Source organism: Sus scrofa, chromosome 3, assembly GCF_000003025.6.
Source record: "Sus scrofa isolate TJ Tabasco breed Duroc chromosome 3, Sscrofa11.1, whole genome shotgun sequence".
Taxonomy (NCBI): Eukaryota; Metazoa; Chordata; class Mammalia; order Artiodactyla; family Suidae; genus Sus; species Sus scrofa.
The window spans coordinates 87,462,654-87,484,043 of NC_010445.4; the positions used below are offsets into that span (position 1 = coordinate 87,462,654).

The window sequence follows — 21,390 nt, forward strand, 5'->3', positions numbered from 1 at the left end:
GAATAAATGAATAATTATTCATATTAGCTTCTGGCAAAGTCTTATCTATATGACTCCTAAGATTTTAAAATAGATAGTAAGAATAAGGCTATGTGTAAGAAAAGCCATACTGAGTAAAATCTGTGGCCCATCCAATAATGGAATAAGTTGTACGGATAGATGCTATTTTTTTTTTTTTTTTCCATCCATGGATTCTTTTTTAAAAAAATTTTACTGAAGCATAGCTAACTTACAATGTTGTATTAATTTCCGATGTACAGCAAAGTGAATCAGTTATATATAGGTTTCTTTTTTCACATACAGGTTATTACAAACTATTGACTAGAATTACTTGTTCTATACAGTAGATTTTCCACTATATATATATATATATATTTTTTTTTTTTTTTGGTCTTTCTAGGGCACCATCTGTTTTAACAGTGGTGTGTATGTTATTTCCATCCTCTTAATTCATCCTGCCCCTCCCCACAGTTTCCCCTGTTGTAACCATAAATTTGAGTTTGTAATCTATCAGTTTATTTCTGTTTTGTAAATAAGTTATTTAATATAATTTTTATTAGATTCTACATAAAGTGATATCCTTATATTTGTGTTTGTCTGACTTACCTCAATTGACACTGTTTTTAATGATATAAAAGAGGTTACAGGTTTACTTCAAGTTTCATTGGCTTTCTTAAATTCACCATTATGGACTGCTCACCATGATTTAACTTATTATACATTTATCAAAACCTTATTTGCTGAGCTTTTCAGTCTCTACCATTTTTTGCAGTTTGCTATGTGAAATAGTTCATTTTATTTGTTCTGAATTAAAGCTTCTAGGTATACACTGTACTCTTGAGTATTTCGGGTTTTGGTTAATATGAATATCTGGGATCTTTCATGATTTCGTAGAAATTCACTGTATACCTCCTTAAATTTGTCTTTCTAAACAGGGGAACCCTAATTTTTTTGGTTTACCGCCACTTGGACTGTACGGATGACTCTAGTTACTTCAGTTGTCTTTATACATCTCTGTCTCCATTGTATTTTATTACTAGGTCAGATTTGAACTTTTTTTTTTTTTTTTTTTTTTTTTTTTGCTTTTTAGGCTTGCACCTGTGGCGTATGGAGGTTCCCATGCTAGGGGTCAAATCAGAGCTACAGCTGCTGGACTACACCACAGCCACAGCAACACCAGATCTGAGCCACCTTTACAACCTACACCAAAGCTCACAGCAATGCCAGATCCTTAATCCACTGATCGAGGCCAGGGATCGAACCCGAAACCTCATGGTTCCTGGTCAGATTCATTTCCTCTGCGCCACAATGGTAACTCCATGGACATTTTCTTTTATTAGATCAGAATGTAATGGTTTTGTGTAGTTGCATGTCTGTGTGTCCAATATAGTAATAATCTGTTTTGGCCTTTATCTTACCTTTTGGAGGAATGATATTTTTGGTGGATCATAGCAACTGAGTTCATGCCTATTTATGTTGTAAGTGTAGTTTGAATTAAACATATTAAACCTTAGCAGTGCCCCCTTTAACCCCAAAACATCTTAAAATTGATGTTTTTCTGGCCTGAGAAATCAGGTAAATAGAAGCCTGTGGGCCAGAGGGTATGAGGGGAATCCCATAGAAGAGAAAGCTGGAGAAGGTGTTCTCCTAATTCTGTGTACAAACCTGCGTATGTCCAGAGACCACTCAAACTTTGGATGCATAGGGCAGACCCAAGTTGTTGAAAACAAGAGTTGAACTATCACCCAGGTCTCACGCCCCTGAGTGGTACATTTCGTGGGGCCAGCCCCAAAGTAGCAAAGACTTGAGAACTGAACCAGTGTTGGAACAACTCTCTGTGGAGTGAAAAAGAAATTGTAGTCTGAACCCAACTAGGCTGTGTGCCTGCTAAAACAAACACAATCAATCAGTATTCTTCAGAGAATTGTAGCAGAACACAGGACCCAGAGTCTACGTTATTACTCACGTTGTCTAGTATACAGTCTGAATTTTTACTTGGCATATGAAGAATCAGAAAAATAGGATTTTTGGAGGGAAAAGAGAATTAACAGGTATCAACCCTTAGATGATCTAGATGTTGGAAATATCAAATAATTGAAAACAGCTAGTATAATGGTGCTTAATGAGGTAAACACACTTAAATGGAAATGTAGAAATTCTCAGCTAAAAAAATAAAAACTAGAACCAAATGCACATTTTTTTTTTATTTTTTATTTTTTGCCTTTTTATTAGGGCCACACACATGGCATATTAAAGTTCCCAGGCTAGGGGTCAAATCGGAGCTGTAGTTGCCAGCCTATACCACAGCTACAGCAATGCCAGATCCGAGCTGTGTCTGTGACCTACACCACAGCTCATGGCAATGCTGGATCCTTAACCCACTGAGCAAGGTCAGGGATCCAACCCGCAACCTCATGGTTCCTCATGGTTCCTCGTTGGATTTGTTTCCACTGCACCAGTCCATTTGGGAACACCCAAATGGACTTTTTAAAACTGAAAAATATAATATCTGAAATGAAAAAATAACTATATGAGCTCCATAGCAGAATGGAATTGACAGGAAAGAGTCAGTTAACTTGAAGATGGATTGACAGAAGTTATCCAAACAGAAGAACAGAGAGAAAGAAGATTCAAGAGAAAAAAAGAAGAGGGCCTCAGGAGCCTATGGGACAGCATCAAAGGGGTTTACATTCGTGTCATTAGAGTCTAGAAGAGAGAAGAAAGAGGTTGGTGTAGAAAAATGTGAACTGAAAATGGACAAAATCTTCCCAACACTGGATAAAGACTAAGTTTATAGATTTAAGAAGCTCAATAAGTCCAAATAAGGTAAACCCAAAGAAAAGCATGCTCACAAATAATCAAACTTCTGAAACTAAAACTAAAAATAAAGAAGCAGCAGTGTGGTTTATGATGGTCTTTGGTCACTAACTAATGTAAACTAACTTTGGGGTTTTTTTTGCTACTCTTGCCAAGTTTGCTGTGTGAAGTGGCCGTGTAGAGCCTAACTGAAATCTCTTTTGGTGGCTTTAAAAGGGCTTTTCTTTCACGTGGGAACTTGTTAGACCTAATGAATTTTTAATTTGATAGGTTTTCAGTAAGAAAAGTAACTGGGAAATACTATCTGTTAGTTTATGGGGAAAAGCAAAAACATCAAAATACCTGTTTTATGAGGGTACATTCTCTTAGTCTCTTTTATTTTTTTGCCTGAGACCTATGTCAATAGACTTAATTTTGATACATCTTAGCCATTATTACCTACTTTATGGGTAATTAAATTGAAAGGGAAATGTTTCCTAAGGGGCTAAAAGGTGCTAGATCATAATCCCATATACTCACATTTAATGTGTGTATATAAATATAGTAGTACATTGCACAATTTTTGGCACATAGTAGAAAAATATCAAGGTTAATTCTCTTAATTTCTGGAAAAGAAATTCATCTTTTACCACTCTTTAGTTATCTAGAAAATAGCATCAGTTAAATTTTTAGCCTCTATATTATATTTATATAAACTAATGTCTGGTTCTTATTTGCATGTCATCACTGTACATGAAATGAGGAATCATTTAATTATTTTGGGACTCTGTAAAGCTAATCAAGCAAAACTTACTCTCCCAGTAGGTGTTGTTTTAATACATCAAGAAGGTAATATAGCCAGTGCCTGGGGAGAGAAATCAAAATTGAAAAATTTGCTAATTTTTTGTTATTTCTTTCAGTAGGTATGCATCTAAAAATTTGGCTTCTCTACAGTTGTGTACCTAAAATTAATTAGTTAGAATTTCCATTTGAAAAGCAAAGACAGCTCCTACGGCATACGGAGGTTCGCAGGCTAGGGGTCTAATCAGAGCTGTAGTCTCCGGCCTACGCCAGAGCAACAGCAACGCGGGATCCGAGCCACATCTGCAACCTACACCACAGCTCACGTCAACGCCGGGTCGTTAACCCACTGAGCAAGATCCCGAGTTGCTGTGGCTCTGGCATAGGCCAGCAGCTACAGCTCCAATTAGACCCCTAGCCTGGAAACCTCCATGTGCTGTGGGAGCAGCCCTAGAAAAGGCAACAAGACAAAAACAAAACAAAAAAAGCCCTTTTTTGTGCTATTTTTCCTTAACATTGTATGATGGAGTTCCCTGGTGGCCTAGTGGATAGGAACTCAGAGTTGTCACTGCTGTGGCTCGAGTTCAGTCCCTGGCCTGGGAATTTCTGTCCCTTAAAACAACCAATGTATGATTTCCTTTGTTACATTTGCCAATTACTAATAAGAATTTGAGTTTGGGTCACAGTAATGATACCAGGGAACTTGGAAGCTTCCATTTTCTAAAATTAACTATTACTCAGATTTTTCAGAGATTTGGTAATAGATAAGTTTAGTGGTATGAGTTTTGAAGTTTTATTATATAGCAACAATGTATTGTTACAACAGTGTTAGTTTGGTGTAAGATTGTTGTATTGAAGATTTAATCAACACTTATGCTGACTTTAGGTGTTAATGAGTCATAAACTTCTTTTCTTATTTGTATGTTTTCTGGTATTTCTCTGAGATCTAGAAATTTAGTATTCATGGCCTTTCTTGCCTGTTGGCCTGCTATGTTTTAGTGAACTTATCTGCTTTTACAAATAGTATAATTAATATTGAGGTGATGAAAATAATAAATATAAATAATGCCTCTGGGTTTTAAGTTTTTCCTTCTTTATTGTTTTATTCAGCTAATTTAATTTTTTAGCTCAGGTATCCCTTGGAGAGGATAAACTTCCATTTACAGCAGTGACTTTTAGTGTTTCTCACCACCCCGAGGCATGATGGAAAGGTGTCTTTTCTCCTTCTCCGCTGTTTAAAAGCGGTCTTTGTCCTTTAGGGCTAAAAGTTAACACCTTCAGTGACAAAATGCCAGGCTTTCAAGGGCATAGCTGGGTAATTCAACTCATATGAGAAACTATAAGAAAAAGACTTTAACTAGAATGGGTGAAAGAATAGGGAAGTTGAGAAATTTCAGGACAAATTTAACAAATACAAATGCCTGGTGTATTTTATATATATATATATATATATATATATATGACTATAAAAGCTCATGGCTTAGCTGACCTTATTTTGTCTGTCTTTCTGATTGATACTAGTCATTGTTATCCCATTGGTTTCATGAAAATAATTGTGTCCGTTCTTGTCATCATATAACACATGGATACATCTGATGGAACCTAATGTCTTTATTTTATTTGCAGCTGATGGCTGAAAATCATTCAGTAAAACTTAACTATATGATATTTTGGTAATTCAACTAATAAGTTGATTAGATATTTTGTTGGGTAATTGAAAATAAAATGATCAAGATATTTGCCCATTTCTGTTTGTTTAAAAGAAACTTTGTTGGAGTTCCCATTGTGGCTCAGTGGTTAACGAATCCAACTAGGAACCATGAGGTTGCGGGTTTGATCCCTGCCCTTGCTTAGTGGGTTAACGATCCGGTGTTGCTGTGAGCTGTGGTGTAGGTCACAGATGCGGCTCGGATCCCACGTTGCTGTAGCTCTGGCGTAGGCTGGCAGCTACAGCTCCGATTAGACCCCTAGCCTGGGAATCTCCATATACCATGGGAGCGGCCCTAGAAAATGCAAAAAGACCCCCCCCCCCAAAAAAAAAGGAACTTTGTTAACATGCTGAATTTCCTTTTACTGTGCTTCTTTTGTCTGGGCACTGTTTCTGTGCACATTTTTGAACTTCAAAGAGCAGAATGCTGGAAAATGTACAGGTTCCCAAATAAGGTCTACACATTGAATTGTTAGTTTTTAAATTTCTGTTTCTTCATGTCTTATGATTTTTACTGTTTATATATTGTAGAGTCTCTGAATATGTCATGGCTAGTTCTTGGTATTTATGTGAAATAGGAGGGACTATTTCTTTTTAGTCTCTAGGACTTGAAGAGATTCTCCATCAGAGATTGAAAGAGAATTTGTGTTAACTGTTAAGAGAAATACATGCATATGTTCATGTAATTTATGTTTTAGCCAAAGTTTTGTCTAAACCTCAGGGTCTATTCTCAGTGACATGTAATAATCAAGGTCATGTAGAGCATGAAGTTGCTTGAGTTTCTGTAACTTGTACATATATTTGAGACCTTCTTAATATCCTTTGCAGGAGTTCAGCACATGCTGACAAAGTTTTATGATCCTCCAGTTTATTTTGTGTTTATTATTCACCATATAAGTGGTAGTTTTGTTGGAAAAGGTTTTATAATGTAGCAACAGGGATTTTCATAAGTCTTTTAGGAATGTGTTCTTATCCCATTTAACACAAGGCAGTGTGATAATTAGAAGAAGTTTAGAGTTGGGTCTTTTAAATTATGCTTTGTAGAATACTCATTCTGTACATTGTTAACAGATTTTCCACAAGATAAAGAGTTTCTTAGTTCATTAAGCTTAGGAAACACAGGGTTAAGCAATGATAAATAGTTTCTTTCCTGGATGGCTTCTAAGAATTTTTCCTATGGTAATGTGTTTTATGAACTCCTAAGAGGGTGACTCCTAAGAGGGTCAGCGTATTCAGATTAACGATTGGATTAATTGCTTTAATTTTAAAGGTACTTCTGAATGGTATCTGGAGGTTGAAGAAAAACTTTTAAGCATATAATTTGAACATGTAACTGGTATACTATTTATCTTTTTGCCTTTTCTAGGGCAGCTCCTGTGGCATATGGAGGTTCCCAGGCTAGAGGTCTAATCGGACCTGTAGCCGTCGGCCTACACCAGAGCCACAGCAACGTGGGACCCAAGCCTCATCTGCAGCCTACACAACTGCTCAAGGCAACACTGGATCCTTAACCCACTGAGCAAGGCCAGGGATCGAACCCGCAACCTCAGGGTTCCTAGTCGGATTCGTTAACCACTGAACCACAACAGGGACTCCTCTAGTGTACTGTCTGACTTCATCCTATATTTCTCTTTTTAGGATTAGCATATGTTATATGGAGTTTCTCAGATTTTTATTATTTTTCATGTAGATCATTTTCAGGGACTGGTTTCCATGCAACCTGCTTTGGGAAACATAGGTCTGGGCTTAGAATAATTCTCAACCTGACTATTTCATGAAATTTTTGGTATTTATAATATGGAGAAGATACTTCAGGTGTTTGCTATTTCATAGTCTCTGTTAGTTTTTGCTTTGATACTATTATCCCAGTTCTAACAATTACTAGCTTTGTGACTAAGCTTTGGTTTTTGCATCTAGAGTGGAGATGGTAATAAAATATACTTCTTACAGTTATTGTGAAGATTAAGGCAAATCTTCCATGTAACACAACTAAAATTAATATACTGCCTGGTACAGAATAAAAACTCAATAAAGCTTGTTATTATAGGGAATTGTATGTACAGATATTCCTCTCACATTTAGAGATGGATGGTGTATCTGTGACCTCGTTCTTAAAATTTTTGAAGCATGAGCTACATGTCTAGGTGCTATATTTGAAACTTTAATAAGAAAGCCTCTTGGTTTTGTAGTTTTTTTCTAAACAGAAAACAGCTAGAGAACTCTCTATAGTACTTAATCTAGCAGGGTGCATTTAGGGCTCCCATTTACCTTTGTATTCTATAGCACAAATATGTCCTCTTTAAGAGCTAAAGTATTTATGATTAGGCCATCGATCGTTTCAGATTGCTCAGGGGAGGAACTGCACCAGTCTCTGAATTGAACATGTAAACACACAAACGTTGAAAATTAAAAGTCTCCTTAAGAATTGTGTCACATTTGTAATGAGGAAATATCTTGAGCTTTTCCTACAGTTTACCTACATGTTTATTGCAGCGTGTTCAGCAGTCCAAGTCGTGTATTACTTGTCTGTTCAAGTGGAATCAGCAAGTAATATCTGAAGGCAAAATAATGAGAGAGCCTAGTTAAATGAGGTTAAAGTGGTTCAAATAAATTGGTGGTAACTGTTTAGAACCGTGAGTCAGAAGTATATCCTTTAGTATCTCTTTGCAGGACTGTTGGCAACCAGTTCTTTCAGCTTTCCTGTATTTGAAAACATCCAGAAGAAAACATACATAAAGACCTCTTTTTAAGAACATTGATAATGATGGAGTTTCTGGAAGAAATAGAAATGTATGGTAGACAGATGACAAAATTATTTTCATAAATAAAGTTTAGAATTGTAGATTTTTCATTTCCAATTGCTATGCAAATTATTAATAACGATAATTACTGTTTATTCTTTTAAATGAAGAAAAGCACAAATTGGAGAACAAATGAAATAGATTTACCACAAGGGCTAGGTGACATTTAAATATGTATATAGTGTCTTAACTACTTTAAAATGTTGATTTCAAGTTCTATACATAAGTCCCCAGAGGTAGTTGGATGACGATGACGCTGGTTTAAATGCTTTAAATGTTTTATATTTGTTTTCACTGTTATTTTTTATGACTCTTAATTATTTATATTCTATAATACTGTGATTAATGAAGTATTTCTTTTTATTTCTAGTTATTTAAGATAACGTTCATGGCAGTTTCAGGAGACTAATTTTATTCTTGCATATTTTCTTTCACAGTTGTCTACATATAGGGCTTTGTTACAGTTAAAAATTATATCATAAACATTTTTTAAATGTCACACAACCATCAACATTTTATTTTTTTATGACTGTCATATTTTGTACTTCTTTAAACATTTAGGTAATTTCTGTCTTTTAAAAGTCTGTTATAGGAGTTCCCATTGTGGCTCAGCAGGTTAAGAACCTGACTAGTATCCATGAGGATGCAGGTTTAATTCCTGGCCTCACTCAGTGGATTAAGTATCCAGTGTTGCTGTGAGCTGTGATGTAGGTCACAGACTTAGCTTGGATCCTGTGTTGCTGTGGCTTTGGCTGAAGCTCCATTTCAGCCGTTAGCTGGGAATTTCCACATGCTGTAGATGCAGCCCTAAAAACCAAAAAAAAAAAAAGGGGGTGGGGGAAGTCTGTTATAGATAATACTATATATATATTTAAGCAAATAGGATATAATTTCTTTTGATTTTGTCTCCTTCATAAATTCCCAAAATTTATATTTATTATATTTTATTTTAACTTGTATGGTGTTTTACTTTACGTCTTTTATTTTACACATATTTACATAGTGCTAGTTCTGTGTGTCAGAAAGTTTAGGTAAAATGCTCAGAATCACAGAGCTAGCAGGTCAGTCTCCCAAAGCAATAGAAATTAGAGCAAAAATTAACCCATGGGACCTCATCAAACTGAAAAGCTTTTGCACAGCAAAGGAAACCAAAAAGAAAACAAAACGACAACTTACAGAATGGGAGAAAATAGTTTCAAATGATGCAACCGACAAGGGCTTAATCTCTAGAATATATAAGCAACTTATACAACCCAACAGCAAAAAAAACAATCAATCAATGGAAAAATGGGCAAAAGACCTGAATAGACATTTCTCCAAAGAAGATATACAGATGGCCAACAAACACATGAAAAAATGCTCAACATCGCTGATTATAAGAGAAATGCAAATCAAAACTACCATGAGATACCACCTCACAGCAGTCAGAACAGCCATCATTAATAAATTCACAAATAACAAGTGCTGGAGGGGCTGTGGAGAAAAGGGAACCCTCCTGCACTGCTGGTGGGAATGTCAACTGGTACAGCCACTATGGAGAACAGTTTGTAGATAACTTAGAAATCTATCCATAGAACTTCCATATGACCCCGCAATCCCACTCTTGGGCATATATCCGGACAAAACTCTACTTAAAAGAGACACGTGCACCCGCATGTTCATTGCAGCACTATTCACAATAGCCAGGACATGGACACAACCCAAATGTCCATCGACAGACGATTGGATTTGGAAGAGGTGGTATATATACACAATGGAATACTACTCAGCCATAAAAAAGAATGACATCATGCCGTTTGCAGCAACATGGATGGAACTAGAGAATCTCATACTGAGTGAAATGAGCCAGAAAGACAAAGACAAATACCATATGATATCACTTATAACTGGAATCTAATATCCAGCACAAATGAACATCTCCTCAGAAAAGAAAATCCTGGACTTGGAGAAGAGACTTGTGGCTGCCTGATGGGAGGGGGAGGGAGTGGGAGGGATCGGGAGCTTGGGTTTATCAGACACAACTTAGAATAGATTTACAAGGAGATCCTGCTGAATAGCATTGAGAACTATGTCTAGATACTCATGTTGCAACAGAAGAAAGGGTGGGGGAAAAACTGTAATTGTAATGTATACATGTAAGGATAACCTGACCCCCTTGCTGTACAGTGGGAAAAAAAAAAAAAAAAAGAATCACAGAGCTAGTAAGCAGCTGAGCCATCTGGCTCCAGAGTCCCAGTTCTTGTAACTTTGCTCTAACACTTCTTTTGATACATTTTGCCAGTTAGCTCTCTCAAAAAAGGGTTGCACTTATTTTCAATCATTCTGACCACAAGTTAACAGTATTGGATGATAATTTTTTTAAGTAATTCATTAAGTATAAAATGATATATTTTTATTCTATAAAAGCTCTTGATAAAGAAGATTAATTGAAAAATCTAAGGCTATAAGTTAAATTTTGTTCCATTAAAAAAAAAAACAAACTTTTCTGTATGATTGTTTTTTAGCATTAGAAATTTAAATGTAAAAGGGAAACAGACTAATGCTGATGCTGGAGGAAGTGGTATCTTGGAGTTTCAAAGACGGAATAATCAATTTTTAGGGACTGATTGCACTGTTTCATTAACTTTACCAAGTATTTTGTAGTATAGATATTTAATTGTACAAAAAAAAGTCACAGTTTGAGAAGAGTTTTCTATTTGTCAGTGATAATTTAAAAATTTATATTAAGATAAATGTTTTAAATTCTAAGGGCAGGATTTGTTTATTGTTGAAAATTAAAAATAATGCAGAAAGGTGTAAATTGAAAAATAAAACTATCCCCTTCCTTTAATCCCCGTCTTAATCCAACTAGACATGAAAAAACCATCCATGGTCACATCTGCTATTATTATTTTCCAGTGGTTAACTACTATTGTTTGTAAGAATTATTATTTTAATTTAAAATTAAGTCTAACTTTTCTCTTCTCCCCTCTCCTTCTCCTCCTTTCTGTTCCCTTCTTTCCTTCCTTCCTTTTTTTGTGGTGGAGCTGTGAGTTCTTGGGAATTGTGAATATTCTTTTGAAATATGGAGCCCAGCTAAATGAACTCCATTTGGCATACTGCCTGAAATATGAGAAGTTTTCAGTATTTCGCTACTTTTTGAAGAAATGTTGCCCATTGACACCATGGAGCCACATATCTGAATTTATACATCATGCAGTTAAAGCACAGACAAAATATAAAGAATGGTTGCCATCTCTCCTGCTTGCTGGATTTGACCCACTGAACCTACTCTGCAGTTCTTGGTAAGAAACTCTGCCATTGTGGACCTTACCCAACCTTTTTTAAAATTCTATTTTTATTAGATTATAGTTGATTTACAGTGCTGTGTCAGTTTCTGCTATACAGCATAGTCACCCAGTCATATATATGTGTGTGTGTGTGTGTGTGTGTGTGTATGTGTATTATGAATACAATTAAATAGAATTGTATTTATATAATTATATAATTTTTTTTCTCATACTATCTTACCCTTTTTGAGTGAATGTACTGCCTTTAAATTCTCCTGATTTCTCAAGATCTCTGTGTTGGGAGGAGGGTATTACTATGTGTGTGTGTTGACTGTGATGGCTAGGTTGGGGTGAAGGAACTGGGGAGGGGTGCTGATAGTGAGATCCAGTGTAAGGATAGAGTCATAGGAAAAGGTCAGAGGTGGCTGGAAGAGAGTAGAAAGGAATGGGTGCCAGTGAACCTTCCTGAGAGGGGTATTTTTTCTTCTTAGGCCATCCCTTATGCTGCTGCTAAAATGCCTATGACAGAATATTTGTAACTGCTTTGGAGATTTCAGTCATCCCTTAGTCAACTAGATTGAGTACTTCTATTCCATAGCATCCTTGTCTGTTTGAGCTTTTTCTCCCTCAGTAAATACTGATTTCTGAAGTAGCTGAGGCTGTAACTGTTTACCTCAGGTGGTTTCTCAGAAGGGCAGCCCCCTATGAGTGATTATATGAAAATTGAGTCAGGACTTTTCTAGGGCAAGAAGATAAAAACTATTTCTATCAGCCTTTGTAAAAGTTTAAAGTGTCTAGATGAGCTGAGAATTGTGGCAGTGAGAGAACTCTTTTGGCCTGATATTTCGACTCTAATGAGAAATAGAATAAACATCCCCAGGAATATAGAAAACATATGTATTTTATAAAATTTCAATTAAAAATCTAGATTTCATTGTGTGCTTCAAAAAGTATCATTCACTAAAATAATGTTTAGGCAAATACTGAGATCTTAGATTTCAGCAGAAAAGTGCTTTGATACCTTATTATTTGCATTTTGCTTTTCTTAAGAGGTCCTCTTTGGAGTTCAGGCAGGCAATGCCAGTGGTTTCTGCTCATAAATTTAGTTTGCAGTTCTGTGACTCCATCTCCCACCTGGTGGCTTCCATCTGTATGTGAAGAACAGATCTTTATTTGGCAGGATGTCACTATCTCATCTTTTTATTTTGCCTGCCCTAATGAAGAATTCAAGAATTTTCACTAAGTAGAGGTTTTATGCTTAGGCCTGTGTTCCCTTTCTGATACCGAGTGTTTCAGATATGTGGTTTATAAGGAAAAACTGCTTTGTGGTATGTGGTTTGAGGAATATAGAAGTAAAAGCAAAGTTTAGATACATGTTTTGATCTCCAATTTATTTTTTGCTTATAGTTTACAACAGGTTGAGTCCCTGATTGTATTTACTTCTTTCTCTAACACCTGATTAATAGAGTTATCTGTCAGATACTGTTGCAATTCCCTCTATACCATTTCAGTAAATTTTCACAGGAGTTCCTGTTCTGGCTCAGCAGGTTAAGAACACAACTAGTATCTGTGAGGATGCAGGTTCAGTCCCTGGCCTTGCTCAGTGGGTTAAGGATCTGGCTTTCCTGTAAGCTGTGGTGTAGGTCACATATGCAACTAGAATCTGATGTTGTTATGGTTGTGGCTTAGGTCGGCAGCTGCAGCTCTGATTTGACCCCCAACCTGGGAACTTCCATGTGACGTAGGTGTTGATGTTAAAAAAATAAAATAAATAAATAAATGAAATTTCACAAAAATCCATTATATCTTTATTTATTCATTTGCTTTTTTTTTTTTTTCTCCTTTTATTTGCTTTTGTTCTATCTGAGCTCCTGACAGCTGGCAGCAGTTGCCTCTCACCATTCTAGGAATCATACCCCAAATGCTACTGGAAATCTAACCAACACATGGGGTAACTATGCACAGCCCTGACAGTATGTTCCATTTTCTCTGTCGCTACACTTAATTCTTATTCCCAAGGCACCCATTTTCTTCTCAGACACATCCGTTGTGTTTGTCTACTGAAGCTGACTCAACTCCTTATTACGTGCCCATTACATTCAGTCTTCATGCTCCATTCTGGTTTCTAGTTTATTTCTTTAACCAACACTGCAAATATTGCCTTATACACTGCAATATTGCAATTTTAAGTTCTTTACTATTAACTCATTTAATATAGAATATAGTAGATACTATTATCCTCATTTTATAGAGGAGGGAATTGATGCACAAGAGTGTTTAACATACTTGCCCAAGCTCACACGGCTAGTTAGTGCTGGAGCTTAGATTTGAACCCAGGCTGTTTTGTAGTGTGGCTCAACTCTACCTTTGAAAACACTGTGCTATGCTGCCTTAGCCCTGAGTATCCCCAGGGGTGCTGTAGTTTTATCTCTTAATTTTAGGTACCTTAATCCCTTGTCTAACCTAGAGGGATTTGGACCAACTTTACTTACTCCTTCCTACTCCCAAATTAGAGAACCTCTGCAAGGAAGAAATTAAATGCATTCTCTTTTCCTTTCCCCTTCAGACAACTACATAGACTGCTGGAAGGAGAGGGAATTATTTTTCTTTGTTCTCCCAGAAGGCCTTGTAAAATATACATTCCTATCCCTAGTTTTGATAATGGGGCCCCCTTCCCCCTCATGTGACTAGCCCACATGTGAGAATTTTTGTGGTAATAAGCCACTGGATTTGTGTTATATTTATTGGATGTGTTAGGATAAAAAAAAAGAGTTAAGAACCAGTAAACTACAAATTATTTTGTAACAAGTTGTAAAACTTTCAGCTTTCTGAATTGAGAATGCAAACTGCATGTATCTTACTCCGAAGGAGTGACTTCAGTTATTTCATAGTTGTTAGAAAAAATACAATGGAAGGAGTTCCCGTCGTGGCGCAGTGGTTAATGAATCCGACTAGGAACCATGAGGTTGCGGGTTCGGTCCCTGCCCTTGCTCAGTGGGTTAACGATCCGGCGTTGCCGTGAGCTGTGGTGTAGGTTGCAGACGCGGCTCGGATCCCGTGTTGCTGGGGCTCTGGCGTAGGCCGGTGGCTATAGCTCCGATTAGACCCCTAGCCTGGGAATCTCCATATGCCGCGGAAGCGGCCCAAGAAATAGCAAAAAGACGAAAAAAAAGAAAAAATACAATGGAAAATTTCACTTTGGCAATGAAAATGCTTAACATGGTCAAATGTTTGTTCACTGATCTTTTATTGAATGCATAAACCAGTGTTTACGCTGAGGATAAATGTTTCGCTTTCTTTGATCAAATTTTCAAAGAGCTGTTATAAAAAAAATTATCCCATAAAAATTCTAGTATGTTAAAATGAATTTTTGTTGTATCATATTTATATCACATTTAAGTCTGTTGCTTAGTCCTTGTCATGTAAATTTTAAGTGTCTTTCCTAGGTATTGCTTGTCTTAAACAGTCTTTAAAAATGCATCTGGCTGAATCATTGCTTGTCATAATATAATCTACAGTGTCAAAGTATTTTTTTCAACTTTAAATGCAAGACTAGGTTTCCCTCCTACCCCCAATGTATTAGGCAAATAATAGAAAGTAAATGTCAGAGTTCCCATCCATCGTGGTGCAGCAGAAATGAATCTGACTAGGAACCATGAAGTTGCAGGTTCAATCCCTGGCCTCGCTCAGTGTGTTGGGGATCCAGCATTGCTGTGAGCTGTGGTGTAGGTCGCAGTCTCAGCTCAGATCTTGAGTTGCTATGGCCATAGCCTGGGAACCTCCATAGATGTGACCCTAAAAAGCAAAAATAAATAAATAAATAAATAAGGAACGAGAACCAGGTTATCTTTGGTGGGAGTACCTATAAAGTCAAGGATATTGTTTGCCTTTGAATATATTTTATCACTTCATTTATTCTCTTGATAAATTGAGACTTTACTGAGAGCTTCTTGAGAAGTAAAATGTTTCCCAAGGCATTATGTAAATTTTCATATTAGAGAATTAAGAATTTGGGAAATAATTTCCATACTCTCTAATCAGTTATTTCAGGGATACTTTGACCTTGAATTACAAGAAAGATGTCTTTGAGATGATAAGTTTAGAGTATTGTTCAGTTTTCCTTTCCTTCTGTTTTTTTTGTCCTTGCTCAGTAATGTCTCCAAAAAAGCAACCTTGTAAAAAATTTCTGTTTTTGAAGTAATCACCTGAGACCCTAATCATTTATTTTTGTTCAAACAATGTGATGGTAAGGGAGTATCTAATTGAGTACAGGATGAGTAGTCTTGTTAGAATATAGAGTTCTCTTTGAGCTTCAACTGAATTTCATGTGTATGTTATAAGGCCCCCTGAGAATGTAATACTGAAAATTTCAAATCAGTTCTAGTAATATCAAATATTTATATAACACTTTATAGTTTTACTATATTGTCTCTATTATTTCCATGAATAGTCCCCAGAAACATTCAGGTTAAGTATCATTCTCATTTTAGAGACCAGGATCTAGGGCTTAAAGAATTTAGTCAGCATATTTGTAAGTAGTAGAGGTGGTATTATAAATTAGAACATTTTTAAGATCAGTGCTCTTTCTATTCGGATTCAGGTGCTTATAAAACTTGGGAAGTCTCTTTTGGGTGGGTTGGTAGGAAATCTGACATTATTTTGAAAAAACAGAGGAAAGAACTGTCTGTCCTCAACACTGTATTTCAGTCCTTAACGACAAAACTTATTTTGGATGATCCTTTAGAGCTGCATTTATAATAGGGACCGTTCTTACAGGAGAACAGTTACAGTACAACCCTGGGAGTTGGGCAGAAACAAACCATCTCTTCTGTAGACTAAGTTTTGGGATCTTTGGGTGTCTGGGCTTTATCCTTTCAGGACTGTTAAATTTTGTGTTAAATTGGTAAGGAAGACCAATCTAGATTTGGCAAGATGGTCCAGTTGGAAGTAGATAATGGCACATCAGCTGATAACAGTGGTGTGAAGGCTGTATTTTCTTTTTTGCCTTTTTAGGGCTGCACCCACAGTATATGGAAGTTTGCAGGCTAGGGATCGAATCAGAGCTGTAGTCGCTGGCCTGTACCACAGCTACAGCAATTCTGGATCTGAGCTGTGTCTATGACCTACACCACAGCCCACAGCAACGCCATATCCTTAACCCACTTAGTGAAGCCAGGGATCAAACCCTTGTCCTCATGAATACTAGTCAGGTTCATTACTGCTGAGCTGTGATTGGAACTCCCAAAGCTGTCTTTTCTTACCACTGCTGCTAGAGAATAGGAAGGTAGGTTTCTGCCCTCTGCAAGAGTAGAAACTCCAGTGGTGTCTGTTGGACAGCTGCACAGTCACTTGGGTTTTCTGTAATCATCTGTAGATGGTTTTTCATATCCACTGAACCTGCCTCTAGTTACACAAATATTTTCTGTGCTACAGTTCTCAGTCTTCCGCATTAAGATGTTGTAAGAATAGGTATGTGTTATTTTTTTTCAGGGTGAACCCTTGGTGTATTTTGTGTCTAATAGTATGTTAACGTCTTGCCAATATAGGATTGACTCAGTTAGCGATGACGTCCTTATCTTTACTTTGGAATTTACTAATTGGAGGAGACTTCCTCCAGCTGTTGAAAAGATGCTCTCTGCTCGTGCTTCAAACTCCTCTTGGGCTCTGCAGCAACATATTGGTAAGAAAGTACAATTTTCAAAAGTATTTCAGTGCTTTTTCTTCTCTTCCTTCTCTAGCTATGTTTTAATTGTAAGTGATAAGAGTTGTTGGAGAACATGTATTAAATTGGGCATCATTTGCGTTTTCTTTATGTGGGGAAAGAGTGGGACTGTGGGGAAGATCACAGTAATTTCCTTCAACAAAAATCATATCTGGTTTTGTACGTTTAAGGGGTATTTAAAGAAAAGCAAATATTTACTGATATTTTAATGATATCCTTTTATTTTCAGTAAGAGTTATGCAAACAAAAGTTAAGTCCTAAAAAATCTTGTTAGTGACTAGTTTGTGGTCAGAAAAATGCTAAGTATAATTTTCCTCTTTGAAGTGTGTCCTCTCTTTAATATTTTATCATCTCTAAAAGTATAGCCATTCTTTATTTTCATCCTGTTCTTACTAAGTGTATGACAGTGTATTGGTATGATACAGTTATGAAGGTGAGCTGGGTAGAAACTCTGTGAACTGACTGGTATTTTTTATTTTACTTATAAAATTTATTTATTTTATTTTAAAATGTATTTTATTTTATTTTATTAGTCTTTTCCAGGGCTGCACCCTCAGCATATGGAGGTTCCCAGGCTAGGGGTCTAATCGGAGCTGCAGCCACTGGCCTATGCCAGAGCCACAGCAATACCAGATCCAAGCCTTGTCTACAACTTACACCACAGCTCACAGCAACTCCAGATCCTTAACCCACTGAGTGAGGCCAGGGATCGAACCTGCAACCTCATGGTTCCTAGTCGGATCCGTTAGCCACTGAGCCACAACTGGAACTCCTGATTGGTATTTTAAATGACTATTCCAAAATAAATTATCAACTTAATCTCACTTTTTTTTTTTTTTTTTTTTTTTTTTTTTTTTTTTTTTTTTTTTTTTGCTTTTTATGGCTGCATATGCAGCATGTGGAAGTACCCAAGCTAGGGGGTGAATTGGAGCTGCAGCTGCTGACCTTTGCCATAGCTGCAGCAACACGAGATCCAAACCTTCTCTGCGACCTATACCACAGCTAATGGCAATACCGATCCTTATAACCCACTGAGCGAGGCCAGGATTGAACCTACGTCCTCATGGATACTAGTTGAGTTCGTTACTGCTGAGCCACAACAGTAACTCCCTTGTGCTCATTTTAAAAAAGATTTTTAAGCTATTTTTTAAAAAATCAAAGATGGTGCAGTAGAAGTTTACACAAGGAAACCAGTTTAAATGTATGCAAAGTATTTTTATTTATGTATTCAGATTTATCTTACTCTGTTTTGTTAACTAGATTATTTCTTAAGTTTGGAAAATTATTTCTTTACTGCTATTTTTGCAGAAAATGTAACTCTTCATAAAACTTGTTGAATAGGTTTTTAACAAGTGAACTTATTCATATGTGGAAATGTCTTCTGATTTCTTGGAAAATTATGTTTATTTTCTCAATCAAAAACAGACATTCAGGAAAATATGCTCTTGAACTGAGGTATATTCAAACTGTTAGTAAGGTTTCTTGTTGAAAAAGTGTAGTCTGTTTAGAATCTCTGAGCCTTCCAATACAGAACTTCTTTAATAGTAATGTTGGAAAACTCACTTGCATGTAACAATTGCAACTGCTTTACTAATTATGTATCTGCAGTAGCAGAGAGCAAACATCTATTTCTGAATAGATTGAATATGGGAGTAGATTCGGGACCAAAAAGTCAAAAAGAAAGAACGTATACCAAAAAAGAAGATTATTGTAGCCTATTAGTAAAGATACATGAGAGTTTACTCTGAAGACTTTAACATGTGGCAGGTTTGTCCAGATGAAGGTAAAAACTGTGCATGAGTACATTACCCTATAGTAGATGAAATCCCTCAAGACCTTCTTGTTTAATTAGGTACTAGGTAGAGCTTGTGTAGGGTAATAACCATCATTTCTTATGAGGATTTTATTTTGGCTGATGATTTGCAAGATTTTTCAGAGGTATTAATACAGCTAATGCTTTTCTGGTCTCTTTCTCTTGCCAGGACCTCTTTTCTTGGTTCCAGTCCCATATATCCAACTGACTTTTTTTTTTTTTTTTTTAAATGATTTTTACTTTTTCCATTATATCTGGTTTACAGTGTTTTGTCAATTTTCTACTGTGCAGCAAAGTGGGCCAGTCACACATACACGTATACATTCCTTTTCCTCATACTAACATGCTCCATCATAAGTGACTAGATATAGTTCCCAGTGCTACACAGCAGGATCTCATTGCTTATCCATCCCAAAAGCAATAGTTTCCACCTGTTAACCCCAAATTTCCAATCCCTCCCCTTCCCCCTTGGCAACCTGAAGTCTATTCTCCATGTTCATGAGTTTTTTTTTTCTGTGGAGAGGTTCATTTGTGCCGTATATTAAATTCCAGATACCAATGATATCATATGGTATTTGTCTTTCTCTTTCTTACTTACTTCACTTACTGTGAGAGTCTCTAATTCTATCCATGTTGCTGCAGATGGCATTATTTTGTTCATTTTTATGGCTGAGTAGCATTCCATTGTGTATATATGCCACATCTTCCTAATCCATTCATCTGTCAATGGATATTTAGGTTGTTTCCATGTCTTAGCTATTGTGAATAGTGCTGCAGTGAACATATGGGTGCATGTGTCTTTTTCAAGGAAAGTTTTGTCTGGATATATGCCCAAGAGTAGGATTGCTGGGTCATAAGTTAGTTCTGTATTTAGTTTTCTAAGGTACCTCCATACTGTTTTCCATAGTGCTTGTACCAATTTATATTCCCACCAGCAGTGCAGGAGGGTTCCCTTTTCTCCACACCCCCTCCAGCATTTGTTATTTGTGGACTTATTAATGATGGCCATTCTGACTGGTGTGAGGTGGTATCTCATGGTAGTTTTGATTTGCATTTCTCTACTAATCAGGGATGTTGAGCATCTTTTCATGTGCTTGTTGGCCATCTGTGTATCTTCCTTGGAGAAATTTCTGTTTAGGTCTTTTGCCCATTTTTCCATTGCGTTGTTGGCTTTTTTGCTGTTGAGTTGTGTAAGTCTGTATATTTTAGAGATTAAGCCCTTGTCAGTTGCATCATTTGAAACTGTTTTTTTTCCATTCTGTAAGTTGCCTTTTTGGTTTTTTTTAATAGTTTGCTTTGCTGTGCAAAAGCTTCTTAGTTTGATTAGGTCCCATTGGTTTATTTTTGCTTTTATTTCTGTTGCCTTGGGAGACTGACCTGAGAAAACATTTGTAAGGTTGATGTCAGAGAATGTTTTGCCGATGTTCTCTTCTAGGAGTGTGATGGTGTGTCGTCTTTAAGCTATTTTGAGTTAATTTTTGTCTGAGGGTGTGTTCCAGTTTCATTGATTTACATGTGGCTGTCCAGTTTTCCCAGTATGGCGCTGAAAGCAGACTTTTTCCCATTTTATATTCTTGCCTCCTTCGTCAAAGATTAATTGACCATAGGTGTCTGGGTTTGTTTCTGGATTCTCTGTTCTGTTCCATTGGTCTGTATGTCTGTTTTGGTACCAGTACCACACTGTCTTGATTACTGTTGCTTTGTAATATTGCCCGAAGTCTGAGAGAGTTATGCCTCCTACTTGGTTTTTGTTCCTCAGGATTACTTTGGCAATTGTGGGTCTTTTGTGGCTCCATATGAACTTTTGGATCATTTGTTCTAGTTCTGTGAAAAATGTCATGGGTAATTTGATAGGTATTGCATTGAATCTGTAGATTGCTTTGGGTAGTATGGCCATTTTTACAATATTAATTTTTCTAGCCCAGGAGCATGGAATATCTTTCCATGTCTTTGCATCGTCTTTAATTTCCTTGGTTAATGTTTTATAGTTCTCAGCATATAAGTCATTCACATCCTTGGTCAGGTTTATTCCCAGGTATTTGATTTTTTGGGGGTGCAATTTAAAAAGGTATTGTATTTTTGTATTCCTTTTCTAATATTTTGTTGTTAGTATATAGAAATGCAACTGATTTCTGAATGTTAATCTTATATCCTGCTACTTTGCTGAATTTGTTGTTCAGTTCAAGTAGTTTTTGGGTTGAGTCCTTAGGGTTTTCTGTATATAGTATCATGTCACCTGTATGAGTAGTTTTTGGGTTTGAGTAGTTTTTGGGTTGAGTCCTTAGGGTTTTCTGTATATAGTATCTTGTCATCTGCATACAGTGACAATTTTACCTCTTTCCAACTGACTTTTGGACATCTTCAGTTGGTATCCCACATTTTGACATATCCAGAATTTGAACTTGCTGTTTTTCCTGCAAATCCTGATATTCCTTCTTTCTGTTTCCTCGTTCAGAAGGTGAGGTGGTTTCAGAGTGCCA

The 21,390-nt window shown here is 36.5% G+C and overlaps 1 protein-coding gene across 5 annotated transcripts in view; it reads left to right on the top strand.

The window, feature by feature from the left end:
• The window catches only part of ASB3 (ankyrin repeat and SOCS box containing 3), a 111,345-nt gene that overhangs the window by 72,819 nt on the left and 17,136 nt on the right, over positions 1-21,390 (top strand). For 4 of the 5 annotated variants that reach the window (XR_002342145.1, XM_021085687.1, NM_001205042.1 and 1 more), the window contains exons 8-9: positions 11,133-11,390; positions 16,922-17,055. Coding sequence is in view for 4 of the 5 variants with exons in the window: in XM_021085687.1 (XP_020941346.1) it covers positions 11,133-11,390; positions 16,922-17,055 (392 nt within the window). In the remaining variant the exon portion in view is untranslated. The remainder of the gene's footprint in view (positions 1-11,132; positions 11,391-16,921; positions 17,056-21,390) is intronic. The other variant, XM_013992808.2, reaches the window with a different exon arrangement.